Source organism: Metarhizium acridum (genome assembly GCF_019434415.1).
Source record: "Metarhizium acridum strain ARSEF 324 chromosome Unknown scaffold_1, whole genome shotgun sequence".
Classification (NCBI taxonomy): Eukaryota; Fungi; Ascomycota; class Sordariomycetes; order Hypocreales; family Clavicipitaceae; genus Metarhizium; species Metarhizium acridum.
The window spans coordinates 669212-689885 of record NW_027094015.1 but is presented as its reverse complement, the minus strand read 5'-3'; the positions used below and the strand labels follow the sequence as shown (position 1 = coordinate 689885).

The window sequence follows — 20674 nt, the reverse complement described above, 5'->3', positions numbered from 1 at the left end:
GGATAAGACTAAAAATTTATACTAAAATAAACTTATAATTACCTTTATCTTAAATCTATAAGTTAGCTCTTAAGGTAATTACGCCTATTAAAATAAAGGAAAGAACCTGTAAAGCTCTTCTCTAAAAAATACTAGACCTTAATTAAGAGCTCTATTAAGAATAAAAACGAGTAAAAGTAACACGTATTAATAGGGTAAACGTTATAGTTAGTTAATTAAGGGTAATAATTATAACCTAATAAGATAAAGGCATGAGACTTTAAAATAGCGCCTTAAAATATAAGAATAAGAATAAAACTATAAGAACTTAAAGAGAATAGTATTATTACTCTTTTCCTACTAGGTTTTAATAAGGATAATACACCTTTAAAGCCTACCTATATTAACGATAATTAGGGACGATTATATTAAAAGGGGGGGATAATTATAATACGCACACGAAGTCACCTATAAAGAGAGAATAAATTAGGCACCACGCATAGGGAGTTACCTGTGAAGAGGGACTAAATTAGGTTCGCTTATATCTTAAAACGGGGTACAAATCTTTACCGATTTTAGTCTAAATCCTATAAGTATTATTACGTGAGAAGTAAGCACGAATCAGAGCATTAAAAGTAGTGTAGTTTTGTAGTTTTGTAGTTTTTGTAGTTTCGAATATAAAAAATTATATTAAATCTAATAAAATACTTATAGAATTATAAGTTTTACGAATAACTAGCATAAATCTAAAATTATAAGCTTATAATTAAAAAAGTGGGTCTTTATATACTATTATAAGCCTAAAACTTCAAAAACTACATTTTGTAGTTTTTGTAGTGTAGTGTAGTGTAGTAAGTTTTTAGAAAACTATATAATCTAGTTTTTAAGCTTACAAAAAGCTAAAGGGACCCACTTTTTTAAATAAGCTGATTGGCTATAATATTAGCTATTTTATGTATTTATTATTATAATTCAAGTATTTTATTAGATTTATTATTAATTATTTAAGCTTTTTTAAAAAATGAAAATGTAGTTTTCTTGTCAATGCTCTGGCACGAATTAAAGCTAGAACCCTTAATAAATAAGTATAAAAGAATTAATCTAAATATTAGATAATTTAAATAAGTTTTAATCTTATATTATTAGGAGACCTAAGAATAGAGTTCTTTCCTAATTCCTTACCTAATCGTCCCATATCCTAGGTTTATCCTAACAACAATCTAGAATACACTTTATATAACTATAGGTTATAGCGGGGTAGGGATAGCTTAAAATAAAAGTGAGGGGGTTTTTCTTCTTATATAAAGGGTTTTCCTACTTAAATTACATGTAAAAGTACTAGAATAGCTATAATAGCTTTAGGGTACTTAAATAAATAAATAAATAAATAAAATATTATTTATATTTTAATAATATAAATATAAATATAATATAATACATTTTAAAATTATATATATATAATATAAAAAATCTTAATAATTAATTAATTTATAATTATTATTAAGTTATTTTTTTAATTTAAAAATTAAAAAAAATATTTAAAATAAATCTATTACTAAAAAATAATAATAATTATACATTATATTATATAAAAGCTATTTGATATATTATATATATTTTCTTTAATTTATTATAAAATAATTTACTTTTTTAAGAATTATTTTATATATAAATTTATATTATTTAAAATTTAATTAAAAAATATATAATATAATAATATATAAAATATTTTTATCTTATAAAATATATTAGATATATATAATTATTATAAGATTTCATAAATATATAAAATCTATTTATTTAATATTTAAATTTAATATTTTATTTTTTATATTAAATTTTATTAAAATTTAAGAAGCTTTATATTTAATCAAATAAAATATATAAAATTATAATTATAATATTTTATAATAATACATAATTTTACTTATATAATATAATTTATTATATAATTTTATATATTTTATTTAATTTATTATATTTTTTATTAATATTTTTACATATACGTGGCCGCGTTACTAATGTGGCCGCGTTGCTGATAAGCACCACCTTAGGTGGTGAGAGCTTTGCCAGCCGAACCATTTAAGGTGGGGCGGGCACGATTATTACATTATTACTCCGACCTTCAATGTTGGGAGCAGCACAAGCTCCCGCTGCACCAATCGACGGCGCCTGCATGCTGCGGCTCGGGAAAAACAGACAGGGACCAGCCTCCTGACGTGCTTCCCATTGACTCCGTGCCGGCCCTTGTTTATCTTTATTATTTGCTTGGCCATAAGGACACATGCATTTGCCAGAGGTTGCAAGTTGAACTTGCTTCTGGCGCCGCCTCGGCAGCCTTACCCAAAACACTAGCTGCAGTGAGACGCCCGCAGAGGCAAATTGGATGGTGAGTACCGAGTAATGTCAACTGCTCCTGCGTTCCCTGCCCCTGAATGATGACCCTGGTGACGGGACGGACAGACATGGATACTACTTGACGTTTTGCAGCCTCGAGTTGCAGCTCTAACGTGGCAGCCACCGTTGTCGCGCCATAAACAGAAACACCGTCATCATTGTTTCTTCTGTTTCTTCCCTCTTCCCGCCATGGTCCTTGGGCCCGTTTCGTGTGATGCAAACGAGTCAAAACCAGAAGTGCCTCGGAGGTTTAACTTTATTTGGAGCCCTACGGCGACGACGTCGGCGTTTGCAACGTCGAATGTTTTAGGGGCTTGCCGAGAAATGTCCTTACTCGGGTCTATGTACGGAGTATTGGGCTACAGAACTAAACAATACGGACTACGGAGCACGGAGTGGTTCACGTCTAGTAATAATATCGTCGAGCAACCCACGGACCACGTTCATGCTTCCTCCCAGCCTTCTAGATTCAGCACTCCAGGATTCGCCTTCCATGACTGTTTGTGTCTGTACAGAACGGCTCGAGCCGGCCAGGCCGTGAAATGAACACCTACGGAGTACCTACACCCACTGTAGGTAGGTACTTTAGGTATACAGCATGCTGCATGTTTCCATCAGCAGTGCATTGGAACGCTGGGGACCCTGGAACTATCCGGGTATCCTGTGTTATAACCAGGCGTCTCCCTCCTGCACCACGTTTGGTGCAGTATTAGTGAATAGCTCTGCGGAAACTGTGCTCGGCCACGTCGTACACATTTATTAGGTCCTTGACGGAGGTTACACACACCGAGTGAAATATCAAGTTTATTCTAGCGGCTCCACCACTCACAGAGGACAGGGAGAAGACTAACCAAGTCTTGCCTCTCATTTCGGCCACGATAAAGTACAACGTCGGCCCGGTTCTAATTTCTAAACCCCTCATACTACTATGACTCTATCTGAGTGGACTTGTTGGCTCGAGTGTCGCCGGCACGATACTCAATTAATGTCTGGTCTGGTTGGTGGGTGGCGCCTGCTATCTCTGGAAGGAGCACTGCACTTGCCTTCTCCCCCGCTGGGTCATACCTGGCTCACCTGTGCACCGTGAACCAGTCAAGAAACGTCAACTGCTACTCTCTCCAACAAACCCCGACACGATGTCATCAATATGCTCGTGACAGACTACGACATCCCTGGGCCTCCATATTTGGTCCTTCCTGTTTGCCGCTGTACTTTGCCACCTATCCCACCGCGTCTCATCTTTGACATGGTTGAAACCCAAACACTGAGCCTGATTCTTCCGCATCACGACACGTCCGACAGTGTCTGCTCGCCCTTGCATCATGCCGGCTCTGCAGCGAACTAATTCATACACAGACATTGGGTTCACCCTCCGACGGCAATTTCACAAGAATGAGTTCAGGTATGTGAGATTGTTGGGAAGCGATAAAAAGGAATATTCAATAGAGCCCTGATGTGCGGACGAAATACATCGTATCCGCTCAAATTGCTGGCCCCCTGGCGTGTACTTTGCTAACGGCCCGGCGTGAAGACCATACCAACGTGAAATCATCGAAGCCGCTCTCAGTGGACACGATGTTTATGTTCAGGCCGCGACCTCTTTCGGAAAGAGCTTGTGTTTTCAACTTCCGGCCGTGATAGACCAAGGAAGTATGTTGATAGTTCAACGTCGTACGACCACCCACTGACCCTGATTTCAGTAACTCTGGTTATCTCTCCTCTGCTGAGTCTTATGGTACGGTCATGGGGGTCGCTTAGAACAGAAGGGCTCTTCAGCTGACATGCAACCAGATAAATCAGGTCGAAGCTCTGAGGGCATCAGGCGTCGATGCCAGCTCGCTTAATAGCAACACGCCGTATCCTGAGAAGGACCGCATACAACGAGATCTAGAGACTGGTCACCCAAAAACGCGTCTTTTATACGTCACTCCGGAGCTTTGCTCTGGTTCTAGATTTCGTGAACGACTACAATTGGTCCACAGGCAAAAGGAACTGGCTAGAATCGCTATCGATGAAGCACACTGCATTTCTGAGTGGGGGCATGATTTTCGCAAAGACTTTAAACGGCTTTCTTGGTTCCGGGAGACTTTTCCCGATGTACCCATTATGTGCCTTACGGCCACCGCAAATCCTCAGGTAAGGGAGGACGTGCTCCGGATTCTGAAGCTGGACGAAACTCCCGACAGGATTAGAACATTTCTCATGAGTCCGCGACGGCATAATCTTCATATAGAGATTCGATACACTAAAGACCAAGAAGACAATCGTCTTGCAGATTTCTTGAAGTGGATACGAGCCGTCTATGAGCGGCGACGAATCGAGTCCAGGAGAAAAGAACTGCAAGACGCGGGTGAGCGCCCGGAAGGCGTCCCAGGTATTATTTACACCATATCACGAGACGAGTGTGAATCCCTCGCAGCATCTTTACGCGAAGAGGGAGTTGGAGCCCGCCCCTTCCACGCAAAACTCACCAAGGAAGTGAAAGAAGAGACTTTGAATCGCTGGATCAATAACGAACCTGGCTATGATATTATCGTGGCTACAACGGCATTTGGCATGGGTATCGACAAGAACAATGTTCGATTCGTTGTCCATTGGCGTATCCCAAAGTCTTTTGAAGGGTACTACCAAGAAGCTGGTCGCGCAGGGCGCGATGGCAATGCCAGCTATTGCTTCTTATACTACAGCCGCGAAGATTTAGAACGGGTCATGCGAATGATTCGCAGCGATTCAAAGGAAGGTTCGAACCTTGAGGCTAGGCTGCGTAGCCTTCAGGCCTTGGCTGCTTATTGTGAAAACATAGATTCTTGCCGTCATGCGCAGATATGCAAATATTTTGGTGACAGTTCTTCGCCGGCTTGCGATTTTGCTTGTGATTGGCATAAAGATGCCCATGACCTGGAAATGAGATTTCTGAAGGGTTTGGCGAGCCCGGACTGGGTGAGCACGCAGGCGGGCCAAGGCACATATGATGGCCACGATTACTACGATGATGATTAACTACAAAGCCAAAGATGCAAGATGTCACAAAAATCTTTCAATTTCTTTTTTCTTGGGCAGCTAGAAAGTCAATAAAAAAATAGAAAAGAACAGATGTGGCTGCAAACTTCCAGGGGGAGTTGCTCCCGAAAGCCACCCTCTGCTTAGACTGGTGAAGCTAACAGCATTGTGAAGCTGAGTCGGCCCCAGCAATAACTATAGGTTCATTAGCTTTAGTAACAGTCTACATGATGCACTATGGGATACTTGAGGGCCCAGTAATATATAGTCTTTGGTCAAATTTCACACTACTTAATTCCAGGCTAGGTGGTGTTCAACTCGATAACCCCAAGACACGGTCGACCAGCCGACGTAGCATTCGCAACATGTTTTCTCGCCATTCCAATTCCAAATAAAGGCACGGCCCGGTTCGAAATTGTGCTCCTCTAAGCAGTGGGCTTTGCCCCATCCGTCGGTACCCCTTCCTTCTTCTTGCAAAAGCCCGTCGCCCAACCCTCCTGGATGTAGCAGAAGTTTTCATTCGAGTTGCAGCAGGTGGCACCGTCGAGGTTGCACCCGTTGACTGTGTTATCATTAGTATTGGTCCACTACGGGACAATGAGATGCTTACATCCTGGGGAAATGCAAGTTTGCGTGCCAGGGCCATCAGCCTGGGCTCCAAGAGCCATGGCGACGGTAACGGCGACGGCGAAGAACTTCATTGTGAATCTTGAGTTGGAGGTAGTAGAGTTGAATAAAGTGAGGAGAGAAAGGTTGTGTGATGCTGTTGTTTCTGTTGTTGTTGTTGTTGTGAATGATGGGAATGGAAAGGTCTGAATTGGGCAGGGCAGAGTCGAGCTTTTATAATCATGGACAAGGCCGGCGATGACTTCATGTCAAGCAAGAAGAGGCCGTGAGAAGACAGGCAGGAGCAACGACGCCACGGATCTGAAGCGTCGACTGATGGGCCCAGATCCGTCAGAGCTACCTACGCATGACCCTGAGCCAAGCTTGCGGCAATCGACTTTTACCATGCACATTACACGACGCCATTGACACCGCCCAAAGACCGAGCCTTGGTAGACATAGCTCGTGCTTTGCCGTGTCTTGGGCAATCATTGTGTCTTTGCCGTACCCTCGTGTTTCGGTCTCTCTGTGTATACAAATATATCCGTCTTGGGGATAGTCATCTTTGTACAAACCCTAGTAACCAGCGCTCCAGCTTTTGGGAATCGACGTTTCAAGCACAAATGCGGTCAAATGCCGATGCGAGATGGGAGTGATGCTGAGTTGGCGCCAAGAAGGAGCAATGCTCGCCTCGCAATGTCTCTGTGCGCGGGCGACGTGTGACGGAGTACCTGGCGGGAACGGATGGCCTGTGTGCTGTCAGGGCATCCAGATGTCCCCGGATGGAGGAGGCCGAGAAACGACAAGAAAACTGACAGTTTATATTTTTCTAAAACTGTTTCGCCAACTTGTTTCTTCTCGTTGCAGTTAATGTCGAGTGCCGGTATCTGTAACTACTGAGCCGCATGGTCTGGGACTGGCTTGGCGCTTGCTTGGTCTCCAAGAAGTAGTTTTTTTTTTAAAAAAAAAAAATAATAATAAAATAAAATAAAATAAAAAGGATGTACGGGCTAAACTTGTAAGAGTGCACTTCTCGGCGTCACTAGATGGGGTTGCCAAGCTCAACCGCTACAAAGAAGAGTGCCACGGGTTGCGTCTTGGGTGGAAATTGGCTCAACCAGTGTGGATATATCTCACTCTTCTTCCCTCTTCCTTTTCTACGCCCATTCCTCACATACTCCATTCTTTCGTTCGGGTAGCATAGCAACAAGGCGACAAATGAAGCTGCAAGTCAAGATCGGTGAGCATCTTTACGAGATGTATTCCCCCCAAGTCACTTCCCATCACCGTCTGGTCGGTGATTCTGCCTCGCCCGACATGTACTCAAGCAAGTCAACTGCGAAAGTCAGACAGACATGTCCTGCTCCTCTATCGTCTTGTCGCCAGGCAACGTATCTTGGTGCATGGCGCGGCGCCAGAACACACGCCTGAGCCCCTGGCTTGGGGGCCTCTGCTCCGTATGCCGCAAACAGGCAGAAAACATTGCAGTCCAGACGGCTGACGTGAGATTACTCACCGTTCATTCCCGCCTTTTGGGGGGGGCTTGGTATCCTCAGTCGACTCAGGCCGCGGTCCATGCACAAACTCTCACGCAAAAGGCACTTCTTTCAAGACGATGTCGGCGGTGGAATACTTGCCATAGCACCACCATGTGAAGATTGCACGCAGAATGTTTCTGGAGGTATAAGACCTTGCGCATAGGAGGTCGAAAAATAAGCCCAGAACCCATGCGTGTGTTTCCAGATATTGGAGCCCGGAGCCACGTAAATGGCAGCCTACTTCCAGTGTAAGCAAGCAAGTCTCTTGTAAACAGAATTCTGGAAAGTATTTAGCAGCTGTGTCTGCCAAACCAGATCCCTTCAAGACACAAGATAATTTGTCAGTTGACGAGTGTGTAGAGGGAGCAGTTTTTGGGGGTTGGGCTTGAAAGGAAAGGTCTCGTACAGGGGTCCGGAGCATTTGTGCCCGAGGCTATGCTGCTGACGCATTCACGGTGGATTGCCTTTTCAGTGGTGACGTGTGACGAGACTTAATATGCTATAGGAGTAAGTCTTTCTATGTTTAGATGTTTGGCGAAGAGGTTGGCGAACGCGAGGTCCGGGGGGTTGATGATATGTGATACTTTGGGTGAAATGTCAGAGCGACTTCAACAAGGTGTTCACCGACGGTTCGAGTGTCTATTTTATCAGGTATGTGGGTTTCAACACTTTTGTTGTTTAGCTGAATATGACAACGACTGAGCAATTCCGCTGAGCACCACTTCTCAAAAAATGCTACTCGTAGCGACTCTGTAGGCTGGATTTAAATACAACGTCGTCTAGTATAAAGTCTAATGAATGGCCAAAGTCTAGATACTCGCTCTGCAGCACAAGAAATACGCACAGTAAATAAATTCCACCAACGCAAAGCTCAACATCGCAAAGTCCCGAATTCCAGCAAAAAGGGGGGGGAGGGAAATGCCACATCCACCTCTATCACGCCATGCATCTAAACACGTCACATCCCGCCGCTTTGTATGCTTTAAAACCCGCCGTTCGGATTGGGGTTAGGAATGACCTTGCCAACGTTATTCACCGCGGGGATGACGCTCGTGCCCGTCAAAGCCGCCACCTCCTTGTACCTCCTCAGGCTGACATCGGGATAATCAAAGTTCTGGTTGATGACGCCGGCCATGCCCTGCTGGCAATGGCTGCCCGTCTGCTGGGGGCAGTAATACCAAATGGGCTTCTTGTCCTTGACTTGGAGCTGGAAGACGTTGGGCGCCTGGCCCTGCTTCGTGGCGAACTCGAAGCCGGGGAAGAAGCCGGTCCCGTCGGCGAGGGGCTTGCACGGCTCGGCAAAGGAGGACTGCACAAGAGAATGGTTCAGGGGGAGGAAGTGCCATTCCACAATGTCCCCAATCTCGGCGACGACGTTGTCTGGGTCGAATCTGAGCCCGCCGAGGCCGGCGACAACGGAGTGTGTTACTCCCGTGAGGGTGGTGGTTTTGGTGGCGTCGCTGGGGGAGGTGTTGCTGGGTGCTGGGGCGGCAGAGACGGCGGCCGCCAGAAGGAGGGTTGCGATGGCTTTGAGAGACATTTTGTTTTGGATCTTTGTGTGATGCTCTTGTGAGGAGATGGGAATATTTGTATGTTGTATATTGGGATGTGTAGACGGCTGTAGTAGTGAGCTTGCTGAATGTTGAAGTGGATGATGAAAAGGACCTGGCAGCGAGGATAGCAGCCTCTTTATATATTCCTCCAACGTGTCTTACAATGCTGTCCCAACCTTGAATACTTATTTTTATTCTGTCCCCATCTCATGACGTTCTCAGATTCCACATACCGCGTGTAAGCCGACAAGCGTGGCCGTCGGCGCCCCATCCAGCCTTACGTCCCAGGAAACTTAAAAGCTTGGACGAATAAACCAGGCACGGTCGCCGATTGGCTGAATTGGGCTGTTTCTTACCAAATGGAATTATTCTGGCGTACGGACCAAGCTGTCGCCGTTAGGGCTGTACTGGCTGTTCGCTGACGTTGGGACCTCTTTTTGGCGGGTGATCCTTCAAGCCAGAGTGTGTTGTTCCGTTTATAGGCAGCGCCCCGGTCAGCGCGGCGTAATGGCACAGCCCAACTTGGGATAAGCGGCCAATCAGGACGAATTTTGTACCTGGGCGTGGCTTTGAGCACGGGGATGTGAGTATTTTGGATGAAAGCCATTTGGCCCGAGTGGTCAATGGAGTGGGTAGGCGCTGTTGGTCATCAACGGATGAGTTTGTCCTGGTCGCCTTACACGTGTGTTGGTGGCGTTGGTGGAATGCTCATGGATGTGATATGTCGATGTTGATGGTACAGAGTCGTTTGAGCTTAACGAAGCACACATGGATTTCGCCTCTTAGCAGAAACGTGGTGATTGCTCGTCGAATCGCCTTGGCATTGACATGGCTGTGCCTCGCTGTCTAACTAGAAGCGTCGTGAGCTTTCTCTTAATTTCCCTCAAAACGACCCGATCGTTCGCCTTGATACCGCAATCATGGGGAGCGGAAAGGAAACAGACGCCCAGGATGATAAGGATGTATTCGTCTAAGCTGCATCACCCCAACACACACAAGGATTGTCATCACAGCCCAAATGCGGTCCATTCTGACAAGTCTCTCCGTTCTTGTGACAAGGCCATTCTGCCACATCATCAGCAACTTTTTTCCTGGCTTTTCCGAGCTGGCAGCCAGGTTAATTATAGAGTATCCATCGCCTTGAAGGATTCGCGAGTGGGAAATCGCTTCAACGGCGGCCGGAAATGACGCAGCTTGAGACCGGCATACATTCAGTCCCATGTCCATTCGTGGCCACTACGACGGAGTATTAGCTACAGAGCACCTCTAAGGGAGTCAAGCGTGGACATGTTCACGAACATAATCCATGTCCCCATCAGCCACCTCCTATACAGGCTCTTACCTAGTGCTTCTTCGCTTCCTTCTGGGCCCTCTTTTCAGCAATCACGCGATCAAACCTCTTAAACACCATGATGCCCTCAAAGAAACAACTCACTACCCACATCCACCACTGGCCAGACCACCTATCCACACCATGCTTCTGCAGCCTCGTCACATCCAGCACCATGGGCTCAATCAAATGGATGGCAAGCACAGGGTAGAAAATAAGCTTGACGGTCCAACGGAACATTTCCGGTCCACCGGGGAAATAAGCAGTGAGGATACTCCAGATGGAAGAACCGGGCACGATCCAGGGCAGGGCGAGGAAGGAGACAAAGTAGAAAGCGACTGCCGCAATGACAAGCGCATCACCGAACCGAGGAGCCTGGTATCCCGTCATGTAGATGTCGCTGATGCCTAGGCTCTCGCGGGCAATGGCATCCATTTCAATGACTCGGGGGCGCACGTCGTTCCACGACTGCAGAGCGGGCTTGAAATGGACGACGTAGTCGGCACCGCCGGCGCGGATGCGCATGCCCTGAAGGGTGACGTCTCGCAGGGAGGCTCCCTGGGCCTGGCTCGGGGTGAGGCCGCAGTAATGGCGTAGGTAATGGGTGAGTTCGCGCGTGTGAGAGGTGTTCATGTGGCTGAGGATGCGGTCTTGAAGACCTTGGTCTGCGGGGGTGGGAGCAGCCATTGTACCGGGTAGTTATTTGAAGGTTGACAACTCGGCAATCGGAATCATCAGAAGGCAATGGTTAGAGTTTGTAAGAGGATTGCCCCGTCGTTACGGCGGTGTTTTTGGCTGAGAAAGAATGTCAAGAGATGGAGAGCTGTAGCCGAGGGAACGAGGTGAGACGAGCCTGGTGGCATGAGGGCATCAAGTGATGGTGGGAAGCTCAGAAGCTTGGGCAGCAAATCACATTTGAAAGTTGGTGGGGTGCCGGTGCCGCGGGACGGGATTGTCAGAAGCACCGATGCCGTCTGCTTTGATGTGCAGGTTGTGTGTGCATGGTAGTGATGGGATAAACTGGTCTCAATTGTGGTATACGGAGTGCCCCGCGCAGAGGAACAATTGAACAAAGGGGTGGCACTTGAAATACACCAAAGGACATGAACGAGTACGGCCGTGGTGAGCTAGGACGGCTGCAGTAGGTGCCTACGGAGTACCTAGGAAGTAGTTCTGGTAGTTAATTTTGCCTACGGCGTGACGGCCCGCCTGATGCTCCGTACATTAGGTACTTTTGTGCTTGAGTACCTGCCGCTTTTTGCTGATTCCCAGTCACACTAGACATGACGCAAAAAAGAAAAACGAAAACCTTGAGCAATTTCAGGGAGTTGCAAACGCACGAAACGTGGTCCTGGGCACGCAGTGATGAACCAAAACCCCATAAACCCACCACACCGCAAAATCCTGAGCCCCTTTGATCCATCGAGCATCATGTGAAAGCGAGGGGGTGCCACTCAAATATCAATGCTCGAGAAAAGGTTGTGGCGGGTTGACGGGCAGCACAGGTGGTCCAATAAAACAAGTCCCTCAGCGTCCCCCTCATCTTGTTGGCCTCTTGGCACAGCTGCCATGCGTTTCGAGGCGCACGCAAAAATGAAGCCGGTGTGGATGCTTCCCTTATCAATCAGTCACATCTTCGACCCTCATCTCCACCCCGACCTCATGCAGCTCCTCAACGGTCCCATGTGCGAGTCCACAAAGCGAGAAGGACTCCAGGCAAAATGCCCACCATCCCTGCCGCGATAATCTCGTTTCCGGTCAGGAATGGCTGTTGCCGGCATAATGAGACCATTTTCGGCAAGCGAACCGAAGCCATGGAAGGAGGTCCGCTCTCGGGGAGGCGATGCCGATTCTTATCAATCAGTGACGGAGGGGAGATACCTTTTGGCCGTGCAGACGCCGCGGCGAGCGCCATGTACCTGGCGTGAATGGGGCCGTGTTGGCGCCATCATAAGCCTTCAATCGGCGTTTGGCGTCGCTGATCCTGTCCGATGCCCGCACCCTTGACACATTCAGCCTTCCAATCGGCCATATTTATTCTCTGGATCCCCGAAAGATCCGCAATTTTTATGAGTCAACGCCTAGGTTTCAGGGTGGTTGGCAGACACACACATTGATCAAGTCTGGTTGCAATTGGCATGGCCGGACACTTTGCATCTGGGTGGATAGGGAGAGGGAAAACAAGGACCATGTATTCTCGGTTTTGAATCATCGGCTTCTGTCAAAAGAAGGGAAACTGAAAAAAAAAAAAAAAAAAAAAAAAAAAAAGAATAGAACGGTGTACACTAGAGGCGTGTTAGTCCAACTTTACATTTCAAAGCTTCACCTGTCTGCAGCCGGTCGTAAGCAACGAGCTAAGCCCTGCCATTCCTGTTGTGGGAAACGTTGTCAAAACGTGGTGCGGTTCGCAATGACACACGTAGGCCAGCGTCTATTTATTTAAAGCAAGAGGCCCGTCTCTGTTTCCCCTGTGGAAACAAATGTTCCTAGGATTATATTTCCAACGCTCAATTCGGTCTTGGCCCCACCACCAACTCGGCGTCTGAGCTGCACATCTTCATTGGCTCGTTATCGTACGCCTCGTAAGTCCGAGGCCCTCGACACCGTCGCAGGGCGCTGAGTCAGCCGCGCTCCTACCCCAACCAGCGGCCACTTTTTGGACCGCCCTCGTATTTCCGCTCGGTGTTTACCCCAAACAGGCGCAAGCGCAAAATTCTGCACCAAGTTTTATCAGATCAGATTGATAAAGATTCCTTTTACAAGCCCCAAAGCCCCCCTCCTCATTTTAAAGCACTCGCTCCAAGCTTGGCCGCAAGGTCGTAACTCCGACACGCATTTGTGCATCCTGCGTACAAACAATGCCTGAGAGAAGCGAGACCCCGGATTCCGACGCAGGTTCGCGCACCAACGGCGATGGCGACCAACCACCGGCGCGCAAGCGACAGCGCGTCCGCCTGAGCTGTCTCGAGTGTCGGCGCCGCAAGCTCTCATGCGACAGAGGCTTCCCGTGTGAGCGGTGCATCAAGAGTGGCACCCCGGACCGCTGCAGCTACGAGTCGCGGAACGGAGAGGTCGTCAATGCCTCCTCCGGCATTCCGCCGCCCTTTACGCAGCTGGATTCTCGCCGCTTTGGAATTGGCGGTGCTGACGGCCCGTCCGGGTTCTCGTCGAGAGAGGACCATGAGAGGATTCGGAGGCTGGAGCTGGAAATCGCCCAGCTCAAAAATCAACTCGCTAGACCTGGCGGGACCGGCTCATTCGATGGCAGCACCGTCGCTGCCACCGACTCACCGGCGACCAGGAAGGATGAAAACTTGACTGAGAGTGACGGAGTGCCGCGGCCCGACGTGCAGGAATGCATCGAAGCCGGCAGCATGAGCGGTGACAAGGGCGAGCTTCGCTTCTTCCGCGGCAAGGGCTTCAGGACTCGCTATTTCGGCCCTCACAATGCCAGCATGGCATTTGTGGAACTGACTGGGCTGTGTCCGTTCATGAGAGAGACGGCAGATGAGTGGCTCAGGCCCGTCATTCTTCACGATCGCAAAGATCGCAAGCGCCGCATGGAGGATCGCGAGGCCTTATTCGCGAAGCAGGACCCAGAACTCGAGGCCTTGCTGCCCACAAAGGAGGAGACAGACGCCCTGGTTTCCGTGTACCTCGACCAGTTCGAGCAGATTCACCGCATTGTGCACATTCCCACTTTCCGCAAGGAATATGCCGAGTTCTGGAAGCCCGGCAGCAAGCAGCGATATGCGGCATTTACAGCTTTGATCCTGGCCATGATGGCAGTGACCAGTTGTGTGCATACTCATGACAGCCTCAAGTTCATCGGTATGATGTCCAATGCGCGCCACTGGGCCGAGAAATGGATCTGGGCTTGCGACGCCTGGCTGTCACGGCAGAGCCAGAAGCACCGCAAGCTCATCCACTTCCAGATTGCCTGCCTCTTATATCTGGGGAAGCGAGTCAACACCATGAAGAAGAAGAGATTCTGGACCAGCTCCGGCGCTCTCATCCAGGATGGTATTTCCGTTGGTCTTCACCGGGAGCCCAGTCACATGGGCGGCAAGATCACCGTGTACAATCAGGAAATGCGCAGGCGGATATGGACGACGGTGCAGGAGTTCGACATGCAGGCGTCGTTTGATCACGGCCTGCCCACGCTGCTCAGCCAGCTTCACTACGACACCAATGCCCCGAGGAATCTGGACGACGAGGACTTTGACGAGGAGACGACTACGCTGCCACCATCCAAGCTGGCCAGTGAGTACACCTTCAGCTCGTTCCAGAACCTGGCTCGACAAAGTCTGCCACTGCGGCTGGAACTCAGCCGTCTGCTCACGGGACCGCTGTCAGACATCGACTACGACCAAGTGATTCGGTACACGAATGACTTGACGCAGGAGATTGACGCACTGCCCTCGTGGGACATGAATATGGAGGGCTCCAAGGAGAAGAAGAACCCCCTGATTGCCTACACCCTCCTTCACGTCCAGCTCCGTCAGTACATCATCCCGCTTCACCAGCCGTACCTGAAGCTGCGCAAGCAAAACTCCAAGTACCAATACTCGGAGATCATCTACTACAACGCTGCGCGTGACATTGTCCTTCTCCACGACAAGCTCTACGAGCAAGGCATCCGGTCTCTCAACTTCCTGCGAGAAGACGCCCTCACCACAGCCATCAACCTCTGCAGCGTGACGATGCTGCAGCCACGCGGGTCCACCAACATGATCATGATCAACTCGCACCACACTCTCAAGCTCATTGAGAAGTGCATCGCCATGAAGGAAGACCGCCTCCTGCGGTGCGGCAATAACGAACCATGGGGCTACTCCATCATGTGTGCCGCCCTTGGACTCCTCGAAGCGCACCTGGGCACCAAAACCACCGAAGTAGCCAAGTCGACGTCTGCAGAGCGGTTCGTCAACCTCCACTACAGGCTGCTGGCAAATCAGGAACCCCCCGTGCCATCTGAAAACATGCCCGAGACGCCCATCAGTGGCACTACGACCCTGTCTGCTCCTGGTCTGGGACCCAGCCCCGGCCTAGAAGTGCCTGACCGGCCCAAGGTATGTCTCTCCCATGATGTTTTACACGACAACCCCACTCACTCTTACATTCTACCGAGTATATGAAAACAAAAATGCTGACATTGGAAACCCAGTCTGTTACACCATTCATCTTCCCACCCTCCATCCCAACCGTGCCCGTAGACCCAACCACGACCCCCGCAACGGCATGGATGATTGGCGCGGGCGACCAAGCACAACCCTTCAACATGGATCCAAGCCTGGAACTCCTTGGCCTCAACCTAAATGAGCTCTGGGGCGAGTCGTGGGAGCTCGGCTAGAAGAGTGATGGGGGAAAAAAGACAAGGGTCGTCTCGTTTATTCACTGATTTTATCTTTTCATCATTTGTGCATATTTCATATATCTGGGCACTACACAGTCTCGGCGACGTACTTATAAAGGGAGGGCGGAGGATAAAGGAAACCCTCCATAATGATAACGACATGTTTTGTGAGATGACTGGGCAAATTTACTGTACAATAGAGATACCAAGACATATACCTGGCGGCTCCCATTCTCAATGCCACGAGTGCATATTGAAAAAAAAAAAAAAAAAGACTACATGTGCAATTCCTGCGCTGTGAAATTGACACATCTTTTGCATATGTGGATTTGCCAGTAACTTGGTTTTTATAACTACACGAGTAGTCCGTATGCAGTTAGAGGCGAGGGGGTGGAAAGCACGCGACACCCCACATACACCCATGTTAAACGCTCATCCGATCCACCTAAAAAAGGAACCACTTGTGCAAAATTACGGCCATCAAAGAAAAAAAAGCGCGGTCTACTCCGTATCGAACATTACAAAATGCGTGTAGACGGGGCAATTTGCCGTTTGTTTTCTTTGAGTAAACACGTAGAGCCCCACTTGGCACCAACTGTGGGTGCCGGGGCACAATGATCCGTACAATCATGACTCACAAGGGGTCTCCGAAGACGCAGAGCAACAGGCTAGGACCCTTTATATGCCACATTTGCTTCGTCTGTTTCCAACAACAGGTGTTCAAAGCAACATAGCTCAGTGGAAGAGCGACGGGCTCATAACCCGTAGGCCCCTGGATCGACACCAGGTGTTGCTATCTTTTTTGGACTTTTGCGATTTTTTCTGAGGGTATGTTTGTTGAGGTGGTGTGTGATGGTGTCCTGTGTTTAACTGAGCTTTTGTATTTTTTTTTTTTTTAAAAAAAAAATGATTAGCGTAACTTGATTGTGTTCTTTCTTCTTGTCTTGTATTGCTATGTGCTCGTGATATCTATAGAGTGTTTCTTGGTGTTTAGGTCTGGTAATGTGAGGTGACGAGACATGTGAGTCACGGGCTGTTGATGTGCATGTTTCGTCTGAACTTGCAGCTTCCTCTGGGGCTGTTCGACTTTGCCGGCTTCATACCCAGGCCATGCCAACAAGAGTCCATCAATCCACGCCATGTAATCCATCGAGCCAGAATACAGTCTCGGCACCCCATTATTGCACATTTCATCTCGCACCAAACAAAACCATCACGACACACCCGCCCACCCTATACCCGCCAACAGAAAAAAAAGACATCACGACAACAATTCCCAGCACCATCAAGCACGCCCAAAACCGTCACAACATGCTCATGCCCATCATTCACATCCACACCAGCATCAACCAATCTCCCATGGCATGGGCTGGCATCTGGACGCGCCGTCGGGGACTTCATGGGCCGTGTGGGAGCGAGACGAGCTTGATGCGTTTTTGTAGACTATTTGATAAAGTCTGTTATTCATGTAGACTCGAGATATCTCATGTCTCCTCCTCGTTTTTTTTTAAGACAATACAAGCCCAGCGGCGGGCACAAGTAGACGCAAAAGCCACACGCTGCATCCCAAGACCACGGAGTCGGCAATGTGGAACCCACCAGCTCAAAAAACCTCCCACGCAGCGACATCACCTCATCTCACCTCACCCTGCCACATCACCAACACAACCATGCTCTCGCGCCTGGTCCAGCGCAGGCTAACTGCCTCGCTGCGCAACTGCAAGACGCCTTCCTCCCCATCTGCCAGCGGCCGGTCCATCCAACGACGATGGATAACGCCCGCCCCGAAACCCGGTGACGGACCTCTCATGTCCCGCCGAGCAGACCGCGAGCTCCCGGGTACGGCCACACCACGCCCTCCTCCTCTCGTCCCTTCTCGCCAGCCAGTCGGTGCAAGATGCTAAACAGTCTGCAGAAATCAGCCAAGTTCGCTTCCGCTGGGGCCGCACCCTCCCCATCTTCCTCGCCATCGTCTCCGTCTGCTCCATCTCCATCTTCAACTACCAAAAGACGTCGTCGCCCATCGTGTCCTCGACGCTGTACGCCCTGCGCACCAATGCCCGCGCCCGCGCCATCCTCGGCGACGACATCTACTTCAAGCACCAGATTCCCTGGATCAGGGGCCAGATGAACCAGATGCAGGGCAAGATCAACATTTACTTTACCGTCAAGGGGACCAAGGGCTGGGCCACGATGCGCTTCTCCAGCCACCGCCCGTCGCCGAGGTCACTGTTTGAAACGACCGAGTGGAGCCTGACGACGGCCGACGGGCAGTGGGTTGATTTGCTGGACGGCGGGGATCCGTTCCGAGGGCTGCTGGGGGATGATGGGCTTGCCGCCATTGAAGAAGACGACTTGCATGTCACGAGGGGATATCGACAGCAGGGTGCGTTGAATAAGTGATTGGCCCGTGGTGGGAGAGGCGGCAAGAAGGCTGAGCCTGGAATCAACGAGAGCATATAGTGAGCGGCCATCCATCACATTGTTTTTTTTTTTTTAAGAGGCGGCGCCAATGGAAGCATCTCATTTTTGTACAATATAATTTGCAACGGTAGCCTGTACAGTACTCGAAAAAAAAAAAGGCTTTGGTGTATCTATATATTACACATGTCCGCTTCATTCCATAATCCCCTCTCCTCGTCCTTTCTTCCAAACATTGAAAAAATCTCACAACTCGGCTGCCTTTGACTGTCGCTGCTCTTTCCTCTCCAAATGTCTCTGTCTCGCCGCTTCCAGCTGTGCCTCCCCGTTGGGATGCCGCTCCAGCATCGCCTTCAGGACCCTTTCGCGATGCGGCAGCGCAGGAGCCTTGCGCTTCTTCGAGTCCTGCAGCTTCACCGTGCGGCCCTTGGGTCCCGGGACGGCGCCGCTGACAAGGACGACGCCCAGCTCGTTGTCGACCCTCATCACCTTGAGGTTCTGCACAGTCACCCACTCGTTGCCCATTCGCCCGGGCATCTTCTTGCCCGGAATGACACGACTACCGCTTCCCTGCGAGGGGCCGGTCGTACCAATCGTCCGGTGGTTCTTGGAGTTGCCGTGCGACGCCTCTTGGCCTGCGAACCCGTGGCGCTTCATACCGCCTGCGAAGCCCATGCCGCGAGACTTGGCACGAACGTCGACGTTCTGCCCGATTTGGAACCAGTCCGGCAGCAGCTGGGAGCCGACGGGCAGGAGACCTTCTCTGCCGCGGACCATGAACTCGGCCAGTTCGCTCTTTGGTGCTATCCCTTTGGCTTCGTAGTACCCCAGCATCGGGCTGGTCACGTTGCGAGGCTGCCGCGACCCGGCGCCAATCTGGACAGCCCAGTACCCGTGCTTCTCTCTCGTCTTGTTCGCCACGACCTGAACCTGGTCGAGTTGCAGAACCGTGCAGGGGATGCGCGTCTTGCCGACAAACATGCTCGTCATGCCCTTCTTGGTGGCGAGGACGCCTGCTCGGAGGGGCGTTGTGTTCTCCCGGCGCTTCAAGGCTGCCGCAGGGCCGGTCGTGGGCGCGGGTAGGCCGGCATTGGGCTGGTTGAAGCGTCGGTGCTTGGATCGTGGTGGTGCCGTTGACCAGCCGTACTGAATGCCGCGCTGGGCGGTCAGGGGGAGGAGGAGAAGGCGGCGTGGTGCATGGTGGGCGATTATGGCCGATGGCCGGGGAAAGGCCACCCTTGATGAGAGACTGGGCGGCATGACCGTGTGTGTCGTGTTGGCGATGTTGCCCAATGGAAGAATTGAATGGGATATGGGTGTTTCGCGGCTGTGGAGTTTTCCGAGTGCTTCTTGATTGTCGGGTATACTACGGATGATGATGACGAGGGTGGGGTTACAGGGTAGGGCGTTTGACGAGGGTTCGATATTCCCGTGTAGTTGAGCTTCCCCCAACGTACCTGATGCCATAAAGGTGGCTGATGGTAAAGCCACGGGCAATGTCAAATTATATAATATGTTGTTTTCGTGATAATCTAGACTCGGCAATTTTGACCCTCATCAACCCTGTAGGCTCCAGGCTCCCAAATAGCTTCACGATCTACACATCCGATCCTCTGCCCCCAATACCACTTCCCATCTGATTCACACTTGTCCCCTTGATTTTGTGATCCCCCGGTTGCGCCGCGGCCTCGTATAAAATGTTTGTCGGCGCCTTACCTAGCTTTGTCCACTCGCCCTTGAATCCAATATAACTAATCCGTGAAACATCTTCATCGCCATCCCCAAAATTATCCACAAAGAAAAGCACCAGCCGCTGGACTTTGCCAAACAGCGCCCTCTTGACGGGAATCTCTTGCACATCAGACGTTTGGGAGAGCTCAATCTTTTGCACGGGATCCATGTCTTCTGCGGTTGAAAAGTCCAGATTGTCGTGGTTGACGTAGAGATGGAGGGTTTTCGGGGCAGAAAGGGATGGGGATGTGCGGATGAGGATGGAGTGGAGTTTGACTTGGGCTGCGAAGCTGCGTTTTTGTCAGCTGTATGCTTTTTTTTTTTTTTTTTTTTTTTTAAAAAAAAAAAAAATTTCAAAAAAAAAAAAAAAAAGAAAACATATTGAGTGAAAGCCAGACGACTGTATTTGATGAAGAATGTGAAATACAGAGGGGGTTGAGTGTTGCTGGCGGTGAGAGAGGAAACGTACGGTACAGTCATGAGCAGCTGTTCATCGGCATCACTTGCTAGCTCGGGCTCGGCACTTAGTCTCTCTGCCCACGTCTTCTTGACGATGGCCTTGCCGGCGTCTCGTACCGATTCATTGAGCGTCGTGATTTCATCAAAGTTGATTTGCTGGTAGAGCGACGACTGCAGGGCTGGGGTGATGTCGTCTGAGTGGTCGTGTTCATGGTCATGGTGGTGGTCGTCTGCGCCGTGGCCGACGTGTTCGTCGTGGCAGTGGGACATGGTGCTGGCCAGGTCTGAGACTGTGTTTCACGTT

At 49.5% G+C, this 20674-nt stretch overlaps 8 protein-coding genes and 1 non-coding gene across 9 annotated transcripts; 3 read left to right on the top strand and 6 right to left on the bottom strand.

Annotated features, from left to right (window-relative positions):
- Window positions 1-5801: 5801 nt before the first annotated feature.
- J3458_000166 (uncharacterized protein) lies at window positions 5802-6077 on the bottom strand (the record flags this gene model as incomplete). The annotated part of the gene is made up of 2 exons (XM_007817575.2): window positions 5802-5938; window positions 5987-6077. 2 exons carry the CDS (start codon window positions 6075-6077, stop codon window positions 5802-5804), a joined length of 228 nt encoding a protein of 75 aa, XP_007815766.1.
- A 2425-nt stretch (window positions 6078-8502) lies between these two features.
- J3458_000165 (uncharacterized protein) lies at window positions 8503-9060 on the bottom strand (the record flags this gene model as incomplete). Its single annotated transcript, XM_007817576.1, has 1 exon — window positions 8503-9060. One exon carries the CDS (start codon window positions 9058-9060, stop codon window positions 8503-8505), a length of 558 nt encoding a protein of 185 aa, XP_007815767.1.
- Window positions 9061-9991: 931 nt separating this feature from the next.
- J3458_000164 (uncharacterized protein) lies at window positions 9992-10300 on the bottom strand (the record flags this gene model as incomplete). Its single annotated transcript, XM_066115976.1, has 1 exon — window positions 9992-10300. The coding sequence occupies one exon, from the start codon at window positions 10298-10300 to the stop codon at window positions 9992-9994; it is 309 nt and encodes a 102-aa protein (XP_065977857.1).
- Window positions 10301-10415: 115 nt separating this feature from the next.
- Window positions 10416-11090, bottom strand: J3458_000163 (uncharacterized protein; the record flags this gene model as incomplete). Its single annotated transcript, XM_007817577.2, has 1 exon — window positions 10416-11090. The coding sequence occupies one exon, from the start codon at window positions 11088-11090 to the stop codon at window positions 10416-10418; it is 675 nt and encodes a 224-aa protein (XP_007815768.1).
- A 2171-nt stretch (window positions 11091-13261) lies between these two features.
- On the top strand, window positions 13262-16052 carry J3458_000162 (uncharacterized protein; the record flags this gene model as incomplete). The annotated part of the gene is made up of 2 exons (XM_007817578.2): window positions 13262-15475; window positions 15571-16052. 2 exons carry the CDS (start codon window positions 13262-13264, stop codon window positions 15754-15756), a joined length of 2400 nt encoding a protein of 799 aa, XP_007815769.2. The 3' UTR covers window positions 15757-16052.
- A 431-nt stretch (window positions 16053-16483) lies between these two features.
- Window positions 16484-16555, top strand: J3458_000161. Its single transcript has one exon. It is a non-coding gene; the product is annotated as a tRNA-Met (tRNA).
- Window positions 16556-17345: 790 nt separating this feature from the next.
- Window positions 17346-18162, top strand: COA1_1 (cytochrome oxidase assembly protein 1; the record flags this gene model as incomplete). Its single annotated transcript, XM_007817579.2, has 2 exons — window positions 17346-17598; window positions 17675-18162. 2 exons carry the CDS (start codon window positions 17346-17348, stop codon window positions 18160-18162), a joined length of 741 nt encoding a protein of 246 aa, XP_007815770.2.
- Window positions 18163-18426: 264 nt separating this feature from the next.
- J3458_000159 (uncharacterized protein) lies at window positions 18427-19440 on the bottom strand (the record flags this gene model as incomplete). Its single annotated transcript, XM_066115975.1, has 1 exon — window positions 18427-19440. One exon carries the CDS (start codon window positions 19438-19440, stop codon window positions 18427-18429), a length of 1014 nt encoding a protein of 337 aa, XP_065977856.1.
- Window positions 19441-19777: 337 nt separating this feature from the next.
- J3458_000158 (uncharacterized protein) lies at window positions 19778-20640 on the bottom strand (the record flags this gene model as incomplete). The annotated part of the gene is made up of 2 exons (XM_066115974.1): window positions 19778-20201; window positions 20381-20640. The coding sequence occupies 2 exons, from the start codon at window positions 20638-20640 to the stop codon at window positions 19778-19780; spliced, it is 684 nt and encodes a 227-aa protein (XP_065977855.1).
- Window positions 20641-20674: the final 34 nt, after the last annotated feature.